The sequence below is a fragment of the Propithecus coquereli genome, unplaced genomic scaffold (genome assembly GCF_000956105.1).
Source record: "Propithecus coquereli isolate 6110/MARCELLA unplaced genomic scaffold, Pcoq_1.0 Scaffold128, whole genome shotgun sequence".
In the NCBI taxonomy this organism is placed as follows: Eukaryota; Metazoa; Chordata; class Mammalia; order Primates; family Indriidae; genus Propithecus; species Propithecus coquereli.
Window position 1 is genome coordinate 3,970,539 of NW_012136969.1, and position 16,951 is coordinate 3,987,489.

The 16,951-nt window shown below is 42.0% G+C and overlaps 1 protein-coding gene across 1 annotated transcript; it reads right to left on the reverse strand.

The window, feature by feature from the left end:
• Positions 1 to 2,901: 2,901 nt before the first annotated feature.
• Positions 2,902 to 15,691, reverse strand: ALDOB (aldolase B, fructose-bisphosphate). Its single transcript, XM_012638296.1, has 9 exons — positions 15,673 to 15,691; positions 11,728 to 11,849; positions 10,759 to 10,970; positions 9,814 to 9,868; positions 8,832 to 8,992; positions 7,834 to 7,917; positions 6,391 to 6,565; positions 5,807 to 6,006; positions 2,902 to 3,291 (listed from the first exon to the last, which is right to left on the reverse strand). Exons 2-9 carry the CDS (start codon positions 11,837 to 11,839, stop codon positions 3,196 to 3,198), a joined length of 1,095 nt encoding a protein of 364 aa, XP_012493750.1. The 5' UTR covers positions 11,840 to 11,849; positions 15,673 to 15,691; the 3' UTR covers positions 2,902 to 3,195.
• Between the last annotated feature and the right edge of the window lie 1,260 nt (positions 15,692 to 16,951).

Sequence of the window (16,951 nt, forward strand, 5' to 3'; positions counted from 1 at the left end):
CACTTAATTTTACTACTCTATAAACTCAGAGAATAAAAGTAGATTACTTGTCTGTAAATATAAAGAGGGCTATAAATCAAGATTAAAGAAAAATTTGAGTATTTTTCTGTTCTAAAAAGATAGCCAGTTGAGGGAGAGGATGAAGAAAAAGAAGAGCAGGAGGCAAATTGATTAAGTTACTGGATAGGATAAAATGAATTTTACAATAATGGAAGGATTTTCTTTGGGGACCTTTCTCGAATTTGAGAGAAAAGGAAGGAGGACAGATTTAGTGTCTGGTTGGGAGAGGGGAAAATTGAATTAACTGGAGATGACTCATTTAAAAAAAATAATTAAATTCATGGTTTGAGAGTCAGAGAAGGAAGAGGAGTAGACATGGTTGGGGGAGACTTAGGGGCCTTGTCAGTAATAAAGGTTTGAAGGACCAGCTGGGGAAAGTGGAAGAGAGAAACAGAAACCTGGGAAAAGTTTGTGGGATTTTGTTTGAAGCCCAGCTGATTCCTTCTGGGAATTAACATATGGAACAATTTTGAAAGAAAATTAAATTTAAAGTAGATGAAGCAAATTATTAATAAAATTTCAAAACAAGCAGGTAGAAGGAGTCTTTGGTAGCAAAAAGATATAAAACCACTATAGTACTCCATTTCTCTGTAATTTTGATGAGTGAGGCATTTCACATTCATCTGTCTCCCTGAAGGAGGATGTCATCAGCAAATCTAGGGGCATACACAGCATACCTAGTGGAGCACAGAGCTTGAAAAATAAATTTCAACTCCTTTTTTTAAAAATCTAGTCCAAATATTCCAATCATTTTTTTTAAGCTGCTGTTCCCAGTCAGTATTTGATACCTTTGACATTCCTTCTCTACCTCCTTCAAAAGTGTTTTGTGGCCTCAGGTGTATGGTGAGGGTGGATTGATTGGCTTCTGTTTCATTAAGGCCATCTCTGTAACCTTGATTCACGGACAAACAGAAGAAAGACAGAAACATTCACTTTTCCTGCACAAGTGGTACTCCAATTAACATGTATTTTTAAAATACCTGTCAGGTGCTATGTTAATTCTGTAAGTATTGCTATGCTAATTCTATAAGCCTTAGTTGCACCGCTGTGTCAAGTAATCCTTTATCTTCAAGGAGACTTGGGGAATGAATATTAAGCCATATGTAATCATAAAGACTGGTGGAAATCAACTAACTTTCCAAAACACTGAGTTTTTATTAACTCTACATTTTGCACAAATAAAACATGGTGTGTGCCTCTTGCCTGTGTTGTGTCCTGTTCAGAAGCCATGCTTTATGAATGGGTTTCTCATGTTAGTCCAATGGCTAAGGTAAACCTCCACATCACGTGACAGTCATTGCATCCCTGTAACCAAGCGGTGCACTCTGACTTCTTTGGTAAATTCCCCCAGGGCAAAACCAGGGTAGGACAAGGAAAAGTTGGAAGTAGTTGCAGAAAGATGTCTTGACCTTGAATATCTTAGAAGGGCAGAGTAGATTTCTCTGACACCTGAGGCCTCAGGCTACAGCCTAGCCCCAGTGGTTCTTAACTGCCAGAAGAATTAGTGCTATGTTTAGAAGGTGCCCTGTTTTTTACATGCCCTAGCACTCAAAGGGATGAGTCTGTGCGTGTATGTCTCTTTTTGAGAACTAGGTGAAGAAGAATCTTGAGTTTTCAATTGTCTCAAGTGCTTGCCAATCAGGTTGCAATGAACCAGACTTTGTTAGGGTGGTAAATGGTTACAGTACTTAGAGTTTTGTTGCTTTCTCTAAAGATGTCATTTCCACTCACCCCCACTAACAAAAGGCTGGATGCTGTGTTGGATTGGTATTGGAGACACTTAGCTTGCTCCCGGTTCCCTTCTAATCCTCTACATCTAAGAAGTAATTTTCAGCCATGCTTTTACCATGTTATTCCTTGCTTAAAAGTTATCCACATTTTCCTTTTTCTCATTACTTCAAAGCAAGACTTTCCAAAAAATCTCTGCCCCTGCCCCCATGCCATTCCATTTGGCTTCACCATTCCAGGCTGACTTCCCACAGTTCCCTCAATAGAGTTTGTACTCTACTCAGGACAAAGATAATTCATGTTCATTCCCACTCAAGTGCCTTTACCATTCTTCAACAGCCAGCTAACAAGGAACAAATATAACTAATATTTATTCACAACTCATGTATCTGGCGCTGTACATAAAATATTGCTAGCCCTCACAACAACCTTGTTTTACAGAGGTGAAAACTGAGACTCAGATAGACTAAGTATTTTTCTCAAGATCATATAACTAGTAATAAACTGCTGGCAGCTCAACCTACCTCCTGTGTAAAGCATTCCTTCTCATTTGATCTTGGTACCAAGCCTGTGCCACTGCAACTTAGCATATTATTGTATACCATTTTATTTGTTTCCTAAGTGTACCCTTGTCTTCCTCATCTCAATGGTAAGCATACACAGACCATGTAGTATCTTTACAGTGCTGAACATACAGTAGGTGCTGAGTGAATACTTGTTGACTGATTTTTAAGTTTGTTCATATGTACTGATGCCCAGTACTGACTACTTAGACTATTACAGAAGGCTTAGGATGGCTTTAATTTTCAAATATCCTCAAACTTGAAATTCAGATTAGTAATTCTCAAATCTGGCTGCACATTGGAGTCATTGAGGAAGCTTTAAGAAATCCGATAGTTAGAGGATTCCATACCTAGAGTTTCTGATTTAATTGGGCTAGGGTGTGGCCTGACCATCATCTGGGTTTTTAAAATTTTGCTATTTGATTCCAGGGAGTAGCTGAAGTTGAGGGCCCTGACCATTAATACCAGTCATGTGTAGTAGAGTCAAAGGTAATGAAATATACTGAGTCCTTCAACAACAAGAGCAGAAAAGTGAAACCCAATACCAATGGAAGGTTTATAGAACATTTTATTTCTTCTTAAGGTTGCAGATTTCTCCTTCCCAACCTACCACTGCTAAGATTGTTTCATAAGATGCACTTCTCTACTTCTCTACACTCAGCTTTTGAGATGTTTCGTTTCATTTGGTTTCTTTCTCATATGTTTAAGATTAACATGTTTTGTGTTTCCAGCAGTTCCAATCTAATTTTTTCTCATTTCCAGTGTTGGTCGAAAGGTCATTCCCTTTCAGCCCTCTTACTGAGACACCTAGAAGCACTGGAGCCAGGCTGGCGGGCATCAGGTCCTAGTAGGTATAGGAGGCAGTGAAGAGCGACTGGGTGGATGCAGCCCCAGAAGAGCCCGTGTGAACATACTGTCCTTTGGCTGCCTGGCAGTTAGCCTAGAAGACAAGTGTGAGACAGGAGGCAGAGTTAGAGTAAATGCAGACCCACTTTAACCCACCTACTTTGCACGGGAAACCAACCACACCTTCATTTGGATTTTGTTCTCCTTACAGTAATGTTGCTAAATATTGCTGCCGACACCATCCCCTTCCTAATCTCCCTTTTTTATCCCAGTTTTCTGAGCATTTCCTTGGCAAACCTGAGGTTTATATCAGTTTGTATCAGTTACTGGGAAAAATGTCTTTTCAGTACCAATAATATTGCAACAACAGTACTAGAAATTAAAGTTGAGAAACTTCTCACTAGTATAATACACTATAGCAAAGAAAGTGTTTATTTCTAAAATATTTCCATTTTCTACCTCTATTTGTCCACAAGAATATGTAAATTTTATGTAGTTATCATAGTATCGTTTGATTGCCCATGTAAATTCCAATTAAAGGTAAATTCAGAGTTATGAAACCTAACTATTGCTTATGAAACCATAGCAATACTCAAATGCCACTCAGTGCTCCCACTTCTTCCAGTTTCTGTTGCTATTGTCCATTCTCTCCAGGACTTTTCTATGTCTTACATCAGTGGTTCTCAAAGTATGTTTCGTGGACAACCAGCATCACTTAGGAGCTTGTTAGAAATGGAAATTCTCTGCCTCACCCCAGACCTCCTGAACTAGAAACTTGATGGGTGGGTGGGGCCCAGCAATCTGCATTTTAACAATCCCTTCAAGGGGTGGGGGGATGAAAAGAGGTTGGTTAATGGGAACAAAAACACAGTAAGAAAAGAAATAAGCTCTAGTGTTCTATAGCACAGTAGGGTGACTATAGTTAACAATTTATCATATATTTTAAAATAGCTAGAAGTGAAGATTTGGAATGTTCCCAACACAAAGAAAAGATAAGTGTTTGAGGTGATGAATATCCTAATTACCCTGATTGATCATTACACATTGTATGCATGTATGAAAATATCACAGGTACCCTATAAATACATACAATTATGTATCAATAAAAACATCGGCACACTTGAGCTTGAGAAGTGGCATCCTGGATGATAAACTCAGCTTCCTGTCTGACCTGTACTTTCATAATCCCTCTAGCATGTGAGCTACCTCTCCCTACCCCATCAGCCACACACCAAGGTAAAGCACTAACTCTAAAATCTCACGCGTCTCTTATGCCCCTAAGATGATTTCTTAGCTTCCTCTAGGATTTCATCAGCACACTTCTGACTACACTCGATTCCTTGACCAGCCCCCTCTGTGGTCAGCAGGCTAAATGAGGCTGTCACTAAAATTTCTCACTCTTCTATCTCTCTATTAAACTTTTACTCATCTGCCTTCCTGTTCCCCATTCAGGTTTCTCTGAATCTTCTGCATGCTTTAGAGAGCTGTTAGGAAAATTCAGGAATGAAGCTAACGTACCACAAACTCACTCTTATTTCAGTTGTACTTTACTTGATGCTTGGCTATAATGTCTGGCCACAATAACTGGTCAATTTCCTAGCAAATTCCTTCAATAGCTATTCTAACCTTTCCCACTGTCAGGATTGAAATCTCTATTTCTTTATCATTCTCAGCCCTCGCTGTAATAAGTCAACTGCTACATCCCTTCACCTCTACAGAGCTGATTCCAACCCCGTTCTCTTTTTTCCTTTCTGTCTGTTCCCTCCTTTTTGTCTCTAAGATCAACTATGCCACTTTTATTTAATATTTAGTCTCATGCAGCCCCATTTCTTCTGAGTCCTTCTCCCCTCAATTATCTCCACTCTCCAGGTCTTTACTCTCTCTTCTGGCTTCTTTTGCTTTACATTTAAACATGCCAACCTCTTTCCTATTTGTCTAAACTCCAAGCTCCCTGAGAGCCATGGCTATGTCTGATTTGTTCACCCCAGTCCTTGGCTCATAGAGGATGTTAAAAAAGTAATGGCTGCTAGTTGAATAAAACCTTTTTTTGGTCCTCATTTCTCCTGGTAACCTTTTTGGGTCTTTTTCTGACACGCTTCTGGAATGAGCACCTTTCCTCTTGTCTTTCTATTGAAATTAGTTTGTTGACAGTCACTGATATGCCCCTAAGTGCAAATCTCAGTGCCTTTTCTCAGCCTCTGTTTTGAATATCTTTGTAGCATGTTATTATCGACCCCTTGAAATTCTTTACTCTTTGTTCCCAGAACCCTTGGTTCATCCTATCATATAATTGTGGCTTTTCTTCATCATCTTCCCAAAATGAAAGGTGTCCTAGGTTCAGTCCTTAGCCCTCTTATCTTCTTCCTTCTGCAATGTCTCTGTTGAAATTGTCCTTCAATCTACTGTCATCAACTATGCTACCAGTGTGGATAATTCCAAACTCTCTTGCCCCAATCCTCTTACTGAGCCCCAATGCCACACTTTCAAATACCCAGCAGACACCCTCTATAGATACTTTCATGTGAAAGCATCTTCATGCTTCTTCATGTGAAAAAGTCAAGCCCCAAGTATGAACTTGATCAAGTAGATAAGAGGTAGCAGCGTCTTACCAGGGCCCGCTTCATAAAGGCCTCCTGGGTTGCCTTCTTGTTTGCAGCCTTGCCACCCCAGGCTGCCAGTGCGCTGGCCTGAAGGGCCCGTCCGTAAGAGAAACTTAGTTTCCAGGGCTTTGGTAGGGGGCAAAGGTTGATAGCATTGAGGTTGAGAGTAGCATCCTCTTCACTCATGCCACCAGACAAAAAGCAGATGCCTGGTAGGAGAGAAGCCATTCCACTCTGTTAGTCCCAGCTTATGTGCCCCGCTTGAGGAAGCAAGCAGTGAGCTGAAAAGCAATGTAATGCTTCAATCTTTTCTCTGCTTGATTTGCGTGGGACTGGGTCAGAGAAATCAGTTTACCTTTGCTGAGGCTAGTTGGGCTAAAGAGAGAAGGGTTTTAAATAAATAAAGAGGACAGTGAAATGTCGAGGAAATATATGGATTGTGTGCATTCGGACAGACTCAGGATGCTCGGCATCTTGGAGTGGGAGGGGAAATGCTGGCTGCCTGTGAGACAGCAGAGGTCTATTTCACGAATAGAAGCAGACTTACAGGATGAGGGCTAAAACCTCGAGTTGGGGAAGAAAGAAGGCCTTACCAGGAACGGCTGCAGGAACAGTGCGGTGGAGAGCTGTGACGGTGGCCATAGCCACTTGTTCTGGAGTATATTTCTTGGTGCAGGCATGTCCAGCCGTCACCATGTTAGGCTTTAGCAAGGTGCCCTCCAGGTAAACATGATGGTCATTCAGGGCCTTGTAGACAGCAGCCAGGACCTGAAGGAAAGAGGTCCAAACAGGTGAAATGCAAAGCTAGTCTTAGAGACACTTGACCTTAGCTCTTCTACACTACAGGGATGCAGGATGAAGGAATTCCCATTTTAGCCAAAGCTTCTGAACCAGCCTCTTGACCTCATCAGGGAAATGTGTTGCAAACAATAGCCACTGAGCACAATCAAGTTGGTCTATCCCCACAACCCCTAATCTATTATAGCTGCTCCATTGCATGAACTATTGGCATGGCTCTGCTTCCTGGAGGCCCTTCATTCCTTTCTTCCCATTACTCCCTTGGCCAATGTCATCCCCTCCTGAGACTGCCTTGATTTCACTAGTGAGGGACATCTAAACTGGCCTCCACTCTCCATCCCCATAGAAGCTGAATAGTCATAAAAATATACATTTTAGAGGCTGGGTGCAGTGGCTCATGCCTGTAATCATAGTACTTTGGGAAGCTCAGGTGGGAAGATCACTTGAGCCCAGGAGTTTGAGACCAGCCTGAGCAACACAGCAAGACCCTGTCTCTACAAAAAAAATTTAAAAGATTAGCTATGCATGGTGGTGCACATCTGTAGTCCCAGCTACTCAGGAGGCTGAGGCAGGTGGACAGCTTGAGCCCAGGAGTTTGAGGTTGCAGTGAGCTTTGATAATGCCACTGCACTCTAACCCAGGCAACAGAGTGAGACCGTGGCTCAAACAAAACAAAACAAAAACAAACAAACAAAACCCCAAAAAATCCATACATTTTAGAGACGGTAGTGCTTTTAGATCTCATTCAGCCCACATAATTTTGCAAGTGGAGAAACTAAGGTCAGGTGACATTATAACTCTCTTTCTCGCCATGTATGAGAACCACCCTCTTTTAGATATACTATGTCTAATCTAGAAAGTCAAATGTGAATACAGTACTTTCTAATTACATTTTCTTATATGAGCCTCATATCTTATTTTTAAATTTCTTAGTGTACACATAATAGAACTGAGGTTCAAGAGAGATAATATCATTTGCTCAAGATCGCACAAGTGGAGAAAAGTGGATTCCCCAACCCAAGTATTGGTATTGAAAATCTTGTGCTTCTTCCATAAGGAGCATTCCACGTACCAAAAAAGTGAAGGATTGATAAGCACTTCTTTACCTTCTCAATGCTATATAATGATTGTAACCTAAAGACTATTGCAAATGTACAGCTTTTATATGTTAAATAACAGCTGCTACTTAAAAACAAGATTTTTCAACTAGAATGGGGACCTTTATATTTAAGACTTACCTTCTCAGTAACATACTGGCAGTGTTCCAGGTCATGGTCTCCATCAGGAATTACCTCTGGCTCAACAATAGGTACTAGCCCATTCTAAAAGGAAAAGTGGGGAGAAAAAGTGAAGCTGTGCTCACTGTGATCCTTTCCTTAGGAGGAACTTCAACAGTTGCACTGGTATAAAGTGAAGCCCTTATGGAGAAATATTACATAGGTGACTTAAAAATGGTGAAAAGAAATTGATGGGGTATCTAGTGAGTATATGTGGCTTAAGCAAAAAAAGAACAGTGAGGTTAAAAAATGCTTTTCAGAATGGGGTAAAAAGTAAATACAAATCCTTAATTTCTGTATTTTTTACTAATATTACAGACTATTCTAGTGACTTCAATACCTAGCTGCCACCCTTTTAGGGCAATCATGCTTAAATCACTAAGAAAGAGACCTCTAATGTGGGTTAATGAAGGAATTCAAGCAGTGTTTGTGGTTCTAATTGGGAATCTCCAGGTGCCCTCCACTCCAGTAACCCCAACATAGGACCTACAGAAGCAAATCAAACTCAACTTGGACCCAGAGTCACTTCAATATGTGTTGGAAACTTTAGCTCAGGTCACCATCCTGGGCGAAATTATTTGGATTGGAACTCGGTCAGAGCTATCACCCTCCAGCTGGGGATCCAAGAAGGTCATACCTTTAATTTCATGGAGTATGGACAAGTAAGTGGCCTGTCTCATGAGGCTGACCATTTCTGAGACGGCTTATAGAGCTTCAGCAGAGGGCATTAGTTGATGACATTAGCCTTTGAACTCATAGCCTAGTCGGACTCCTACAGGCTTATGGAACCAAATCTTTCCCTGCCATACTGAGCTATGGCAAAAGTAGTGAAAAATGCCACTAGAATATACTAGTGAGGGAAGAGGAAGGCTCATGTGCAGTTATGGTAAAAGTGAAAAGAGAGACTGTGAAGAAAGCTCTAGCCTACTGTTTTTCGGCCCAAGGGGGAGGCAGAGCACCTGCTGACAGATGCTGGCATAGCGGGCCAGGGTGTTGGCATTTTCCTGGATGGCGAGACTAGATGGACACTGGTCGGCAATCCTCAGCACAGCACGCCACTTCCCAAAGTCAGCACCGTCTTTCTTGTACTGAGCACAGCGCTCTGAGAGGCCATCAAGCCCTACAAGTCACAAGAGAGAGAAAGGCTTCTTTGCACCCCTGTACCTGGTCCATGGGGCCTCTGACAAAGTGGATGAATTCCCCCTTGGCTTAGCTTTGGGTCCACAGAGTTTGAGGACTGAAACCCCCAAGCATATAAACATTAATCACAACGCTAGACCAAAAGACCTAGTATAAATAAATATGGTTTTGATGTGCATACTGGCTACTTCATAAGTAGAATAGAGGGAACCAATAGTTAATATTATGCTCATTTTACAGATGTGGAAACTGAGGCCCTGAGTGGTTAAGTGACTTTACCAAGTTTGAACAGCTAAAGAATGATAGGACTGAGATTCAAATTCTGCTTAGCTAACCCAATGCTGTGGTTAATGTTTGTTCTCTTGGTCAGTAAAATACTTGCAAAATTATCTAAGTAGCGTGTGATAGAAACAGGATTCAAACCCAGGTGTGTCTGATCCCAGAGCTTGGTGCCTTTCCTCTCTGCTATTTCTAGATTTTTTTCTAAAAATAATAGTTTCAGGTACAGAGTACTTTCTCTGTGCAAGGTACTGTGGTAAGCACTCTACGTACGTTGTCTAATTTAACACCCACAATAGTTTATCCCACATTAAAGATAGGAGAACTGAGGCTCAGAACATTTAAGTGACTGTCCCAAGGTCACACATGTTATTAAGTGGAGGAGCTGTGATTGAAAACAAAGTCTGCGGGGCTCAAAGACCAGTGTTATATTCTTACATTCTTTTCCTTTGCCCCCTTCTTTACTTGCCTTCATTTGTAGCCCATATTGGCATGATTCATATCAGCAGGCAATATCCTTACCTTGAATAGTGGTTTCTTTGTTTGTTCCTGCAAGGGGAGCAGCTCCTTGGTCCAACTGTGGATACAGATATTAACAAGTAATTAGCAGGTGTCAGATGTCAGTAAAGCACAAGCAGAATTCCTGATGCTAACAAATAGTTGACATCTTTTACAAACCAAGGAGTTGAATTAGAAAGTGTACTAGTCGTTGCGGGAACACAATTCAGTCCATAGCAGAAGGGAAGGTACCTGGAAGGAGCAATGTGAGAGTGTCTAGCCTGACATTTATTGAGCATCTGCACATACCAGGCATGGTGTTCATACGCAGGTAAAGAAAATAAGGATGCAGCCTCTACTCTCAACATGGAAGCTAATGTCACGAGCCCAAGAGTTAGATAGTCTGAACTGGCTCTAACTTTGCCTTGCCATGTGGGCAGGTTACATTCAGTTTTTTCATCTCTAAAATAAGGGTAATAATTGAATCTACCTCCAGAGATTGTGAAGAGGATTATATGAGTGCTTGGAATTGTAAGCACTCTACAAATACTAGTTTTTACTCTTGGGAAGTTCATGTGCTATTGGAAGACCAAGTTAAAATATAGAACAGTAAGTGCTTTAATTATAATAGCTACCATTAAATGAATAATTGTTATGTGATAGGAAATGTTTTAAAAACTCATTTCATTCTTTTAAGACCATTACGAGCTATGCATTATTATTCTCTCTGAAGAAATGAGAAAATTGAGATGTCAAGGTCCCTGGTAGAAAACTTGGTTGGAAAAAGAGTGCACTGGAGAAAAAAGTCTAGAAGAAGATCTGGTTCTCAGAGGGAAGATGATGATGGAAAAGAGTGAGAGGAGAAATGAGATGTTGGTGATGTTTGGTATGTTGGCCCTGCCCTGGCCGTTGCGCTGGGAGTTTGCCCAGGACGCCAGGCAGAGGTGAGGCGTGAGTGGAAGTATTCACCTTGATTCCCACCACGATCCCCTTCTCCTTGAGGATGTTTCTGAACAGCTTTCCCTGGCTGTCCTTCTGGTAGAGGGTCTCATGGAAGAGGATCACTCCCCCGATGCTCTGGCTGATGGAACTGTCCACAGTGAAGAGAATTTCTCGGAACTGCCGGCGGTTCTCCTCAGTGTTTTCCACCTTGATCCTCTGCAGGCGGTTTCCCATGGTGCCTAAGGTGGGCAGGCCGAGGGCAATATGAAGGGCAAGCTGGGGCACCTCTGTGACCCTCACCAGGATGGAAGGATCTTCAAAGCTCTTGCCTTATATTTTGTCTCCCGGGGGAAGACCCTGGTTGCTGCCAGGATGCTGGTGAGGAGGTGTACGAGCTGGACATGTGGGGGTCAGCATGGTAGCCACCACTGGGTCCCGTGGATATGCAAGGCCCTCAGGTCTCTCTATCCCTCCCCTGCTCCAGTCCTCAACCTCACTGCATGTGCATGCAGTGGAAGGAGGAATAGAGCAGGCTCTTGACTTCTCTGGCTTCCATGGTTTTATGATAGACTGTGCCACTCTACCACAGCTCTCCGTTGTGCCAGCCTGAGATTCTCTCATCTGTAAGCTCTGCCCTGTTCTAGATACAGATATCTCCCTGCCCCTCCTGACGTGGCTGACATTAAACTGGCTTCTCATTAGCAGCAGATGGCCATGCACCTGACCTCATCCTGGCCTTGCCACAGGCTGGATTGAAAGACCCCTGGCAAGAGGCCTTAAAATGAGGAGCTTGAGTCTCTTTCCTTGGTTGTCAGGAATCTGCCTACTAAAACTAGGGGACTCCAACAGTCTATGCTTACATCTTCTGCTCCTGCTCCTGTGTACAGAAATCTTTACTTCCCCTGAGAGGAAGGAGAGTAAGATTATCCAGTTGTGTTGGCTAAGGGTAGAAACAAGAATACACTGTTGTATCATGTGGCTCACTCTTGCACTCACCTACAGATTCATCTGCAGCCAGGATCCCCTTTCCATTGGCAACAATGCGCTGGGCGGTTTCTGAGAGCTCCTTCTTCTGCTCTGAGCTGAGGGCTGGGTACTGGTGGGCCATGGTGTCAGGTCTGGAAAAGAGTGCAGGAGAGTCACACACAGAACTGGGGCTGGCTCAGATGGATTTATGACCAAGACAGTCGGGTGCACATACAAGCTGTGCAGACCCCTCTGATACTTCTGGCCTATTTCGACAGGTGGATAAATTTATGAGGTCTGTTTTGCTCCCCCTCATCTAAGTAGTTGCAATTAGCCATATGGATGAAGGTGTTCACGGTGATCCTAAATGGAATTCCAGGAGACCACTGGGATCATTGATCCTGATATTGAACCAGTTAGTTAGTTAGTGACCTACTAAAAGCTGAAAAACAAAGAAACTGCAGTAATGGACTAATTCTCCATTCTGTATATTCCTGGTGCCATGGGGGTACCCTGGGTGATGTGAGGCCAGGACAGTGAGGCTCTTGGCCTCTGTGGTTATCCTCTACTTTGCTCTGTTAGCCTGTAGTCCTAGCAGATTATTCTCCAGGCAATAAGTTTGAGAGGAGACATCTATACTCAGCCTTGAAGTTACCCTCTCTTCAGCTTTGGACCATAGAGGGTGTGCTGCAAGGTTCCTTTTTCTTATATTCAGCCATCTATGAAACCACTTGGGGCAGACCAGGGAGGATTTTTCCTAAATGCCTCTGGGCTGGGGGTTCTCATGGCCTCTGAGCATGCTGAAGTCATAGTTGATCCCTGCTCTAGCTTCACGCTTTAGCAAGGAGAGTCTCTGGTTCGAAGACCCCTTGTCCAAGCAGCTTCCTCAGCAGTGGTCCTCTGAAGGGGTTCATTGCCCCTGTTCAGCTGCCACTTTGGGTTAGTCTTGACAATGCAAGCGCATAGGGCTTTGGGTGATTTTTGCATAAGTTGGGTTATCAAAGAAAAAAAAAACGATAGCTAAGATTATCATCTTGAGTATCAGCTTCCTATCCAATCCTGTGGTCTCTTCCTTTCTCTGTCTCCTCTCCCTGCAATAACTCAATGCGGGATGGGTGCCCCATGCCTACATACTACTTCCTGGAAGCCCAGGGACCTCAGTTCTCATTTGATCCACTCAGCAAGAAAGTAATCAGAGCAGGTATTATCTTTATTGATTAATGAGCAAGCTAAGACTCAGGGAAGTTATTTGACTTGCCCAAGGTCCCAGCTGGGTTAAGGCAGAGCTCCCTACCCAGTCATGATTTGTCCTCATGACAAATCAATTTCTCCATGTTTTCTGTATTTCTTCAGGGCAGGCTCTCATTCTCCTGTCCCTTGATATAAAGAGTCAATGGCTACTGAACTAATTCATGAGAAGGTATAACTGATAACCTCATCGTTGCCACTCGCCACTTCAACAGAGGCTCTTGTCTTAACCCCCCAAAATGGAACTGCAATGTTGTCATTTGGGTGCTATGAGAAGCTAGTGGACAATATTTCTAGAGAAGATGATCTTCCAAAGCCCCATCACATCCCAGGCCCCGGCAGATGGTGTTTGCTGTTCATGTTAGCTTCTAATATTAGAGTCAGGAATTTTTAGCTTGATCTGGCCTCCAGATCTTCATGTGAACAAAAGCCAACCTGGGAATGGTGACCTGCAGACCAAGGTGCAAATTTTATCTTCAGTTGAGGTATTTGCACAAAGGAGTTCACAATTACCAAAAAATAAAGATGTTTTCTTAACAAAGCAAAAGGAAAAAACACCCCAATAATAAGTTACCATTTATTGTCAAGCACTCTGCTAATTGCTTTGCATGCACTATATAATTTATTCTTCATAATAATCCCAGAAGGTGGTTGAGCTCCCCCCCATTTAATACATTAGGATATAAAATAAGAGAGTTTAAATTATGTGTCCAAGGACAAGTAGTTAATAAAGTGCAAAGTTGGGATAAGAGGAAGTACTCCTTTCTATTCAAGGGAAAGAGTAAGCTTGGTAAAAAGAATTGACCTTTGGATGATTCCTAATGTCCTTGATGACACCCCAGAGTGCTGTAGGCTGCTGGTCATTGCACCACTGACATTACCAATTCATAAACATCTGACACATTAACACAGAGGTTTGCTGCTAGTAGATAAGATAGACCTGGGTTCAAGAACCAGCTCTGCTTCCCCTAGCTGGAATATTGGGCAAGTCAGGCAACTTCACTGATCTTAGTTTACCGTGAATTAAATAGTGATAATAACTGCTGTTTGTCTCATTGCCAGGTGACTCAAATGCAACCCATGAGCACCCTGCTCATTGTAGTTGCTCAAAATATATTTGTTGAGTTTTACATGATGATGCTTTATTATGAAAATGCAAGGTATTACTTTTTCTCTCTTTTTTCATTTTAAAAAAATAATCACCTAAGGAACCTCTCTGTTTCTCTTTACTACCTGTTTATAAGCTATTTTCTTCAATCTGGGTGCGCTAACTCAACCAGAATAACAGAGAAAAGGTCGAGTTCAACCAATGCTGTTTACGAGAAGTTAAACTTCTACAGAGAGATTAAAGGTCTGTACCACGTCAGCACAAATGTGGCCCTTCTGTTAATCATAAAACAGGGTCACAGGCCAATGTTCACCACTGGGAGACAGGCCAGCCTGGAATGGGTAATGATTCCTATGCCCCTAAGCCTCTGCTTGCTGAGGTCTCAAGCCAACTTTTTTCAAATAGTGTGATGGCAAGTTGCTCACATTATATTGTTAAGTGAAAAATAGCAAGTTTCAGAGAAGTATGCAATGTATACTATCATCTTATTTTTTAACTAAAAAAAAAAAGGTATACACACATACTGTTTGTGTGTCTATATAAACAAAGAGTAACCACCCTGGGGTTACCTCTGGAGAATGGGATAGTGTGGAAAGACTCCCAAATTTCACTTTATACATTCTTTGTAGTGGTTGATTTCTTAATGAACAGGCATATGTGTGTGTGTGTGTGTGTGTGTGTGTGTGTGTGTATAATTTATTACATTATATTTCACAGGCAATATGTATACAAATCTGGGGGAAGATTGTGAGTATTAACGGTAGAAGATAACCACAGAAAAACAGAGGTACAAGTGACCTCAGAGATATTTTTATCAACCCCATCACTTTAGAGGTGAGGAAACTGAGGCCCAAGGAGGGTGTATCTGATGCACCTTCTAAGGTGTGATGTTCTAGGATCACAAGTCACATCCTACTGGCTTATGATTTGGAATCCTATTTCTAGTCCTTCAGCAAATTAGCAGATAGAACCCTAAGCTGTGGTTCTTTCTGCTTTCCTTAAAGAGATTCTGTGAAAAGATAATTATTTGCAAAATATGGATATTTAACTCCTGAAGAAATATTAATATAAAGCAGCGGAGAGTCCATTTGCTTCTCTATGTAAAGGTGGGTGGATTTTTAAGGTAAACATGAGGGATTTTTTTCACTCAAAATCTATGATTGCCAGGCACTATATGCAACCTTTTATATATGATGCTTGAAGATGTCCACAGATTCATTACTCACCCCAATGCCCCAGTGACAAGCACAGGGAGATGATCAAGGGCAGCCCTAGGGTAGCCTGATCCCCAGTGCCTTTGAACACATGTGGAACAGCCCAGAAAGAGACCTGAGTAGCATTCTTTCCTTTCAACTGGCACCCAAGCCAAAGGAACTTGTAGGTTTTCTGCAACTGTACCCCACTCCCTGTCCCAGCACCTCCAACTCTAACCTGGGCCTGGGTGTTTCCCAGATGTGCCTTGGCTAAAATGACGACTACTATCCAGCAGAGCTCAAGCCCCTGCTGCATGCATTCAAATCGGCTAATAGAGCCCAAGGTAGCTATTTAAATAGAAGTTTATGAAAAAGGCAACATAGCCACACAACATGTCTATTTTTCAGATAGCAAAGCAAACATACCAAAATACAACACCTTTGATTCCCAATATCTTAAGCTGTAGAGTCTTCACAGTATCTGGTGCTAGTAGGAAATGTTCTAGAAAGTGTCAAACAAGAGGAGGGTTTGAAAATTCATAATCAAATGAAGACTGTGCCCTGTGAGGTTTCCAGCCCTGTTCCATTTCGTCATGTGAGCAGTGGGTGAAGACAAACGGCAACACACTCCAAGGGTTCATTTCTGTGACAAAGAGACTTCAGTGCTAGTATCAGTAGTGTGGGAAGAGAATGTAGAAAGTGACATAAGGCAATAAGATATGTAAATAAATCACTGAAATAAGTAGTTGCTAAGAAACGACCAGGAATCTCAAAAATGGATTAGAACCTAACCAAATAGGAGCGTTCGAGTTGTTCTTCCTAGACCAAAGACTCAGAAGTGCCTCGTACAGGTTACACTTTTACCTGGCATTCATTTTTGGTTTTTTTGCCCCCCTTCAAATTGTTGGGAAGGTTTTGATTGGGCTTTTTTGTTCGGGGGGGGGGAATTGTTCTTTTCGGCGGTTCCTTCAGTTTTTCGGGGCTCTTCAGTTTTTTCTTGAAATTAAGGGCGGTTGGCCTTTCCTTTTTCCGGTTTTGTTGTTTTCTTTACCCCTTTTTTCCCGGTTGCGTTCCGGTTTTCCGGGGGGGTTTTTTTTCTTTCCGTTTTGGGGGGGAGGGTTTTTTTTGGTTTTCGGAGGTTTTGGTTGGGGCGGCGGTTGCCAATTGGGTTGGTTTTTTGGGACCCCGGGTTTTTTTTGGCTTTTTCTTCAAAGTTTTTTTTTTTTTTTTTTTTTTACCTTTCGCCCTTCCCTTCCTACTTTGACCTAGTAGGGAGGTGTTTATTCAGTAACTCTGATTGGCTCATAAATAGCCACTCCTTATAATCATGCTCACCTCTCTTTATGCTCATAGAATGTTAAAGCTGCAAGGACTGTCTTTAGACCATGTAGTTCCTAATCCAGACCCTCCATTTTATAGATGAGGAAATTGCGGATTAGGAAATTCTCCAAAATCAGGCAGCTAGTGAATGATTACACTCTTGGGTTCGTTAAGGAATACTGGGAAGAACATTAGTTTAGCTCTAACATTTACTAAACATACGACCTTGGTTAAGTTTATTTTTTTAATTCTATGAGCCTGATTTTCTCCTCTATAAAGTGGGCTCTCAACTTCATAGGAGCATTAAATGAGTTTGTAAAGTGCCTGTAAGCAGTAGGCATTCAAGAAACATTATTTCCAAATTAGGCAAGAAATGCTATATTTT

Bases quoted from the DNA above. Each gene is read 5' to 3' on its own strand.
- ALDOB (XM_012638296.1), bottom strand. From the start codon at position 11,839: ATGGCCCACCAGTACCCAGCCCTCAGCTCAGAGCAGAAGAAGGAGCTC. The intron at 10,971-11,727 runs GTGAGTGCAAGA...TGCCCACCTTAG, and splicing joins GGCTGCAGATGAATCTGTAG to GCACCATGGGAAACCGCCTG. The intron at 3,292-5,806 runs GTAAGACGCTGC...CTTGTCTTCTAG, and splicing joins CCTTTATGAAGCGGGCCCTG to GCTAACTGCCAGGCAGCCAA.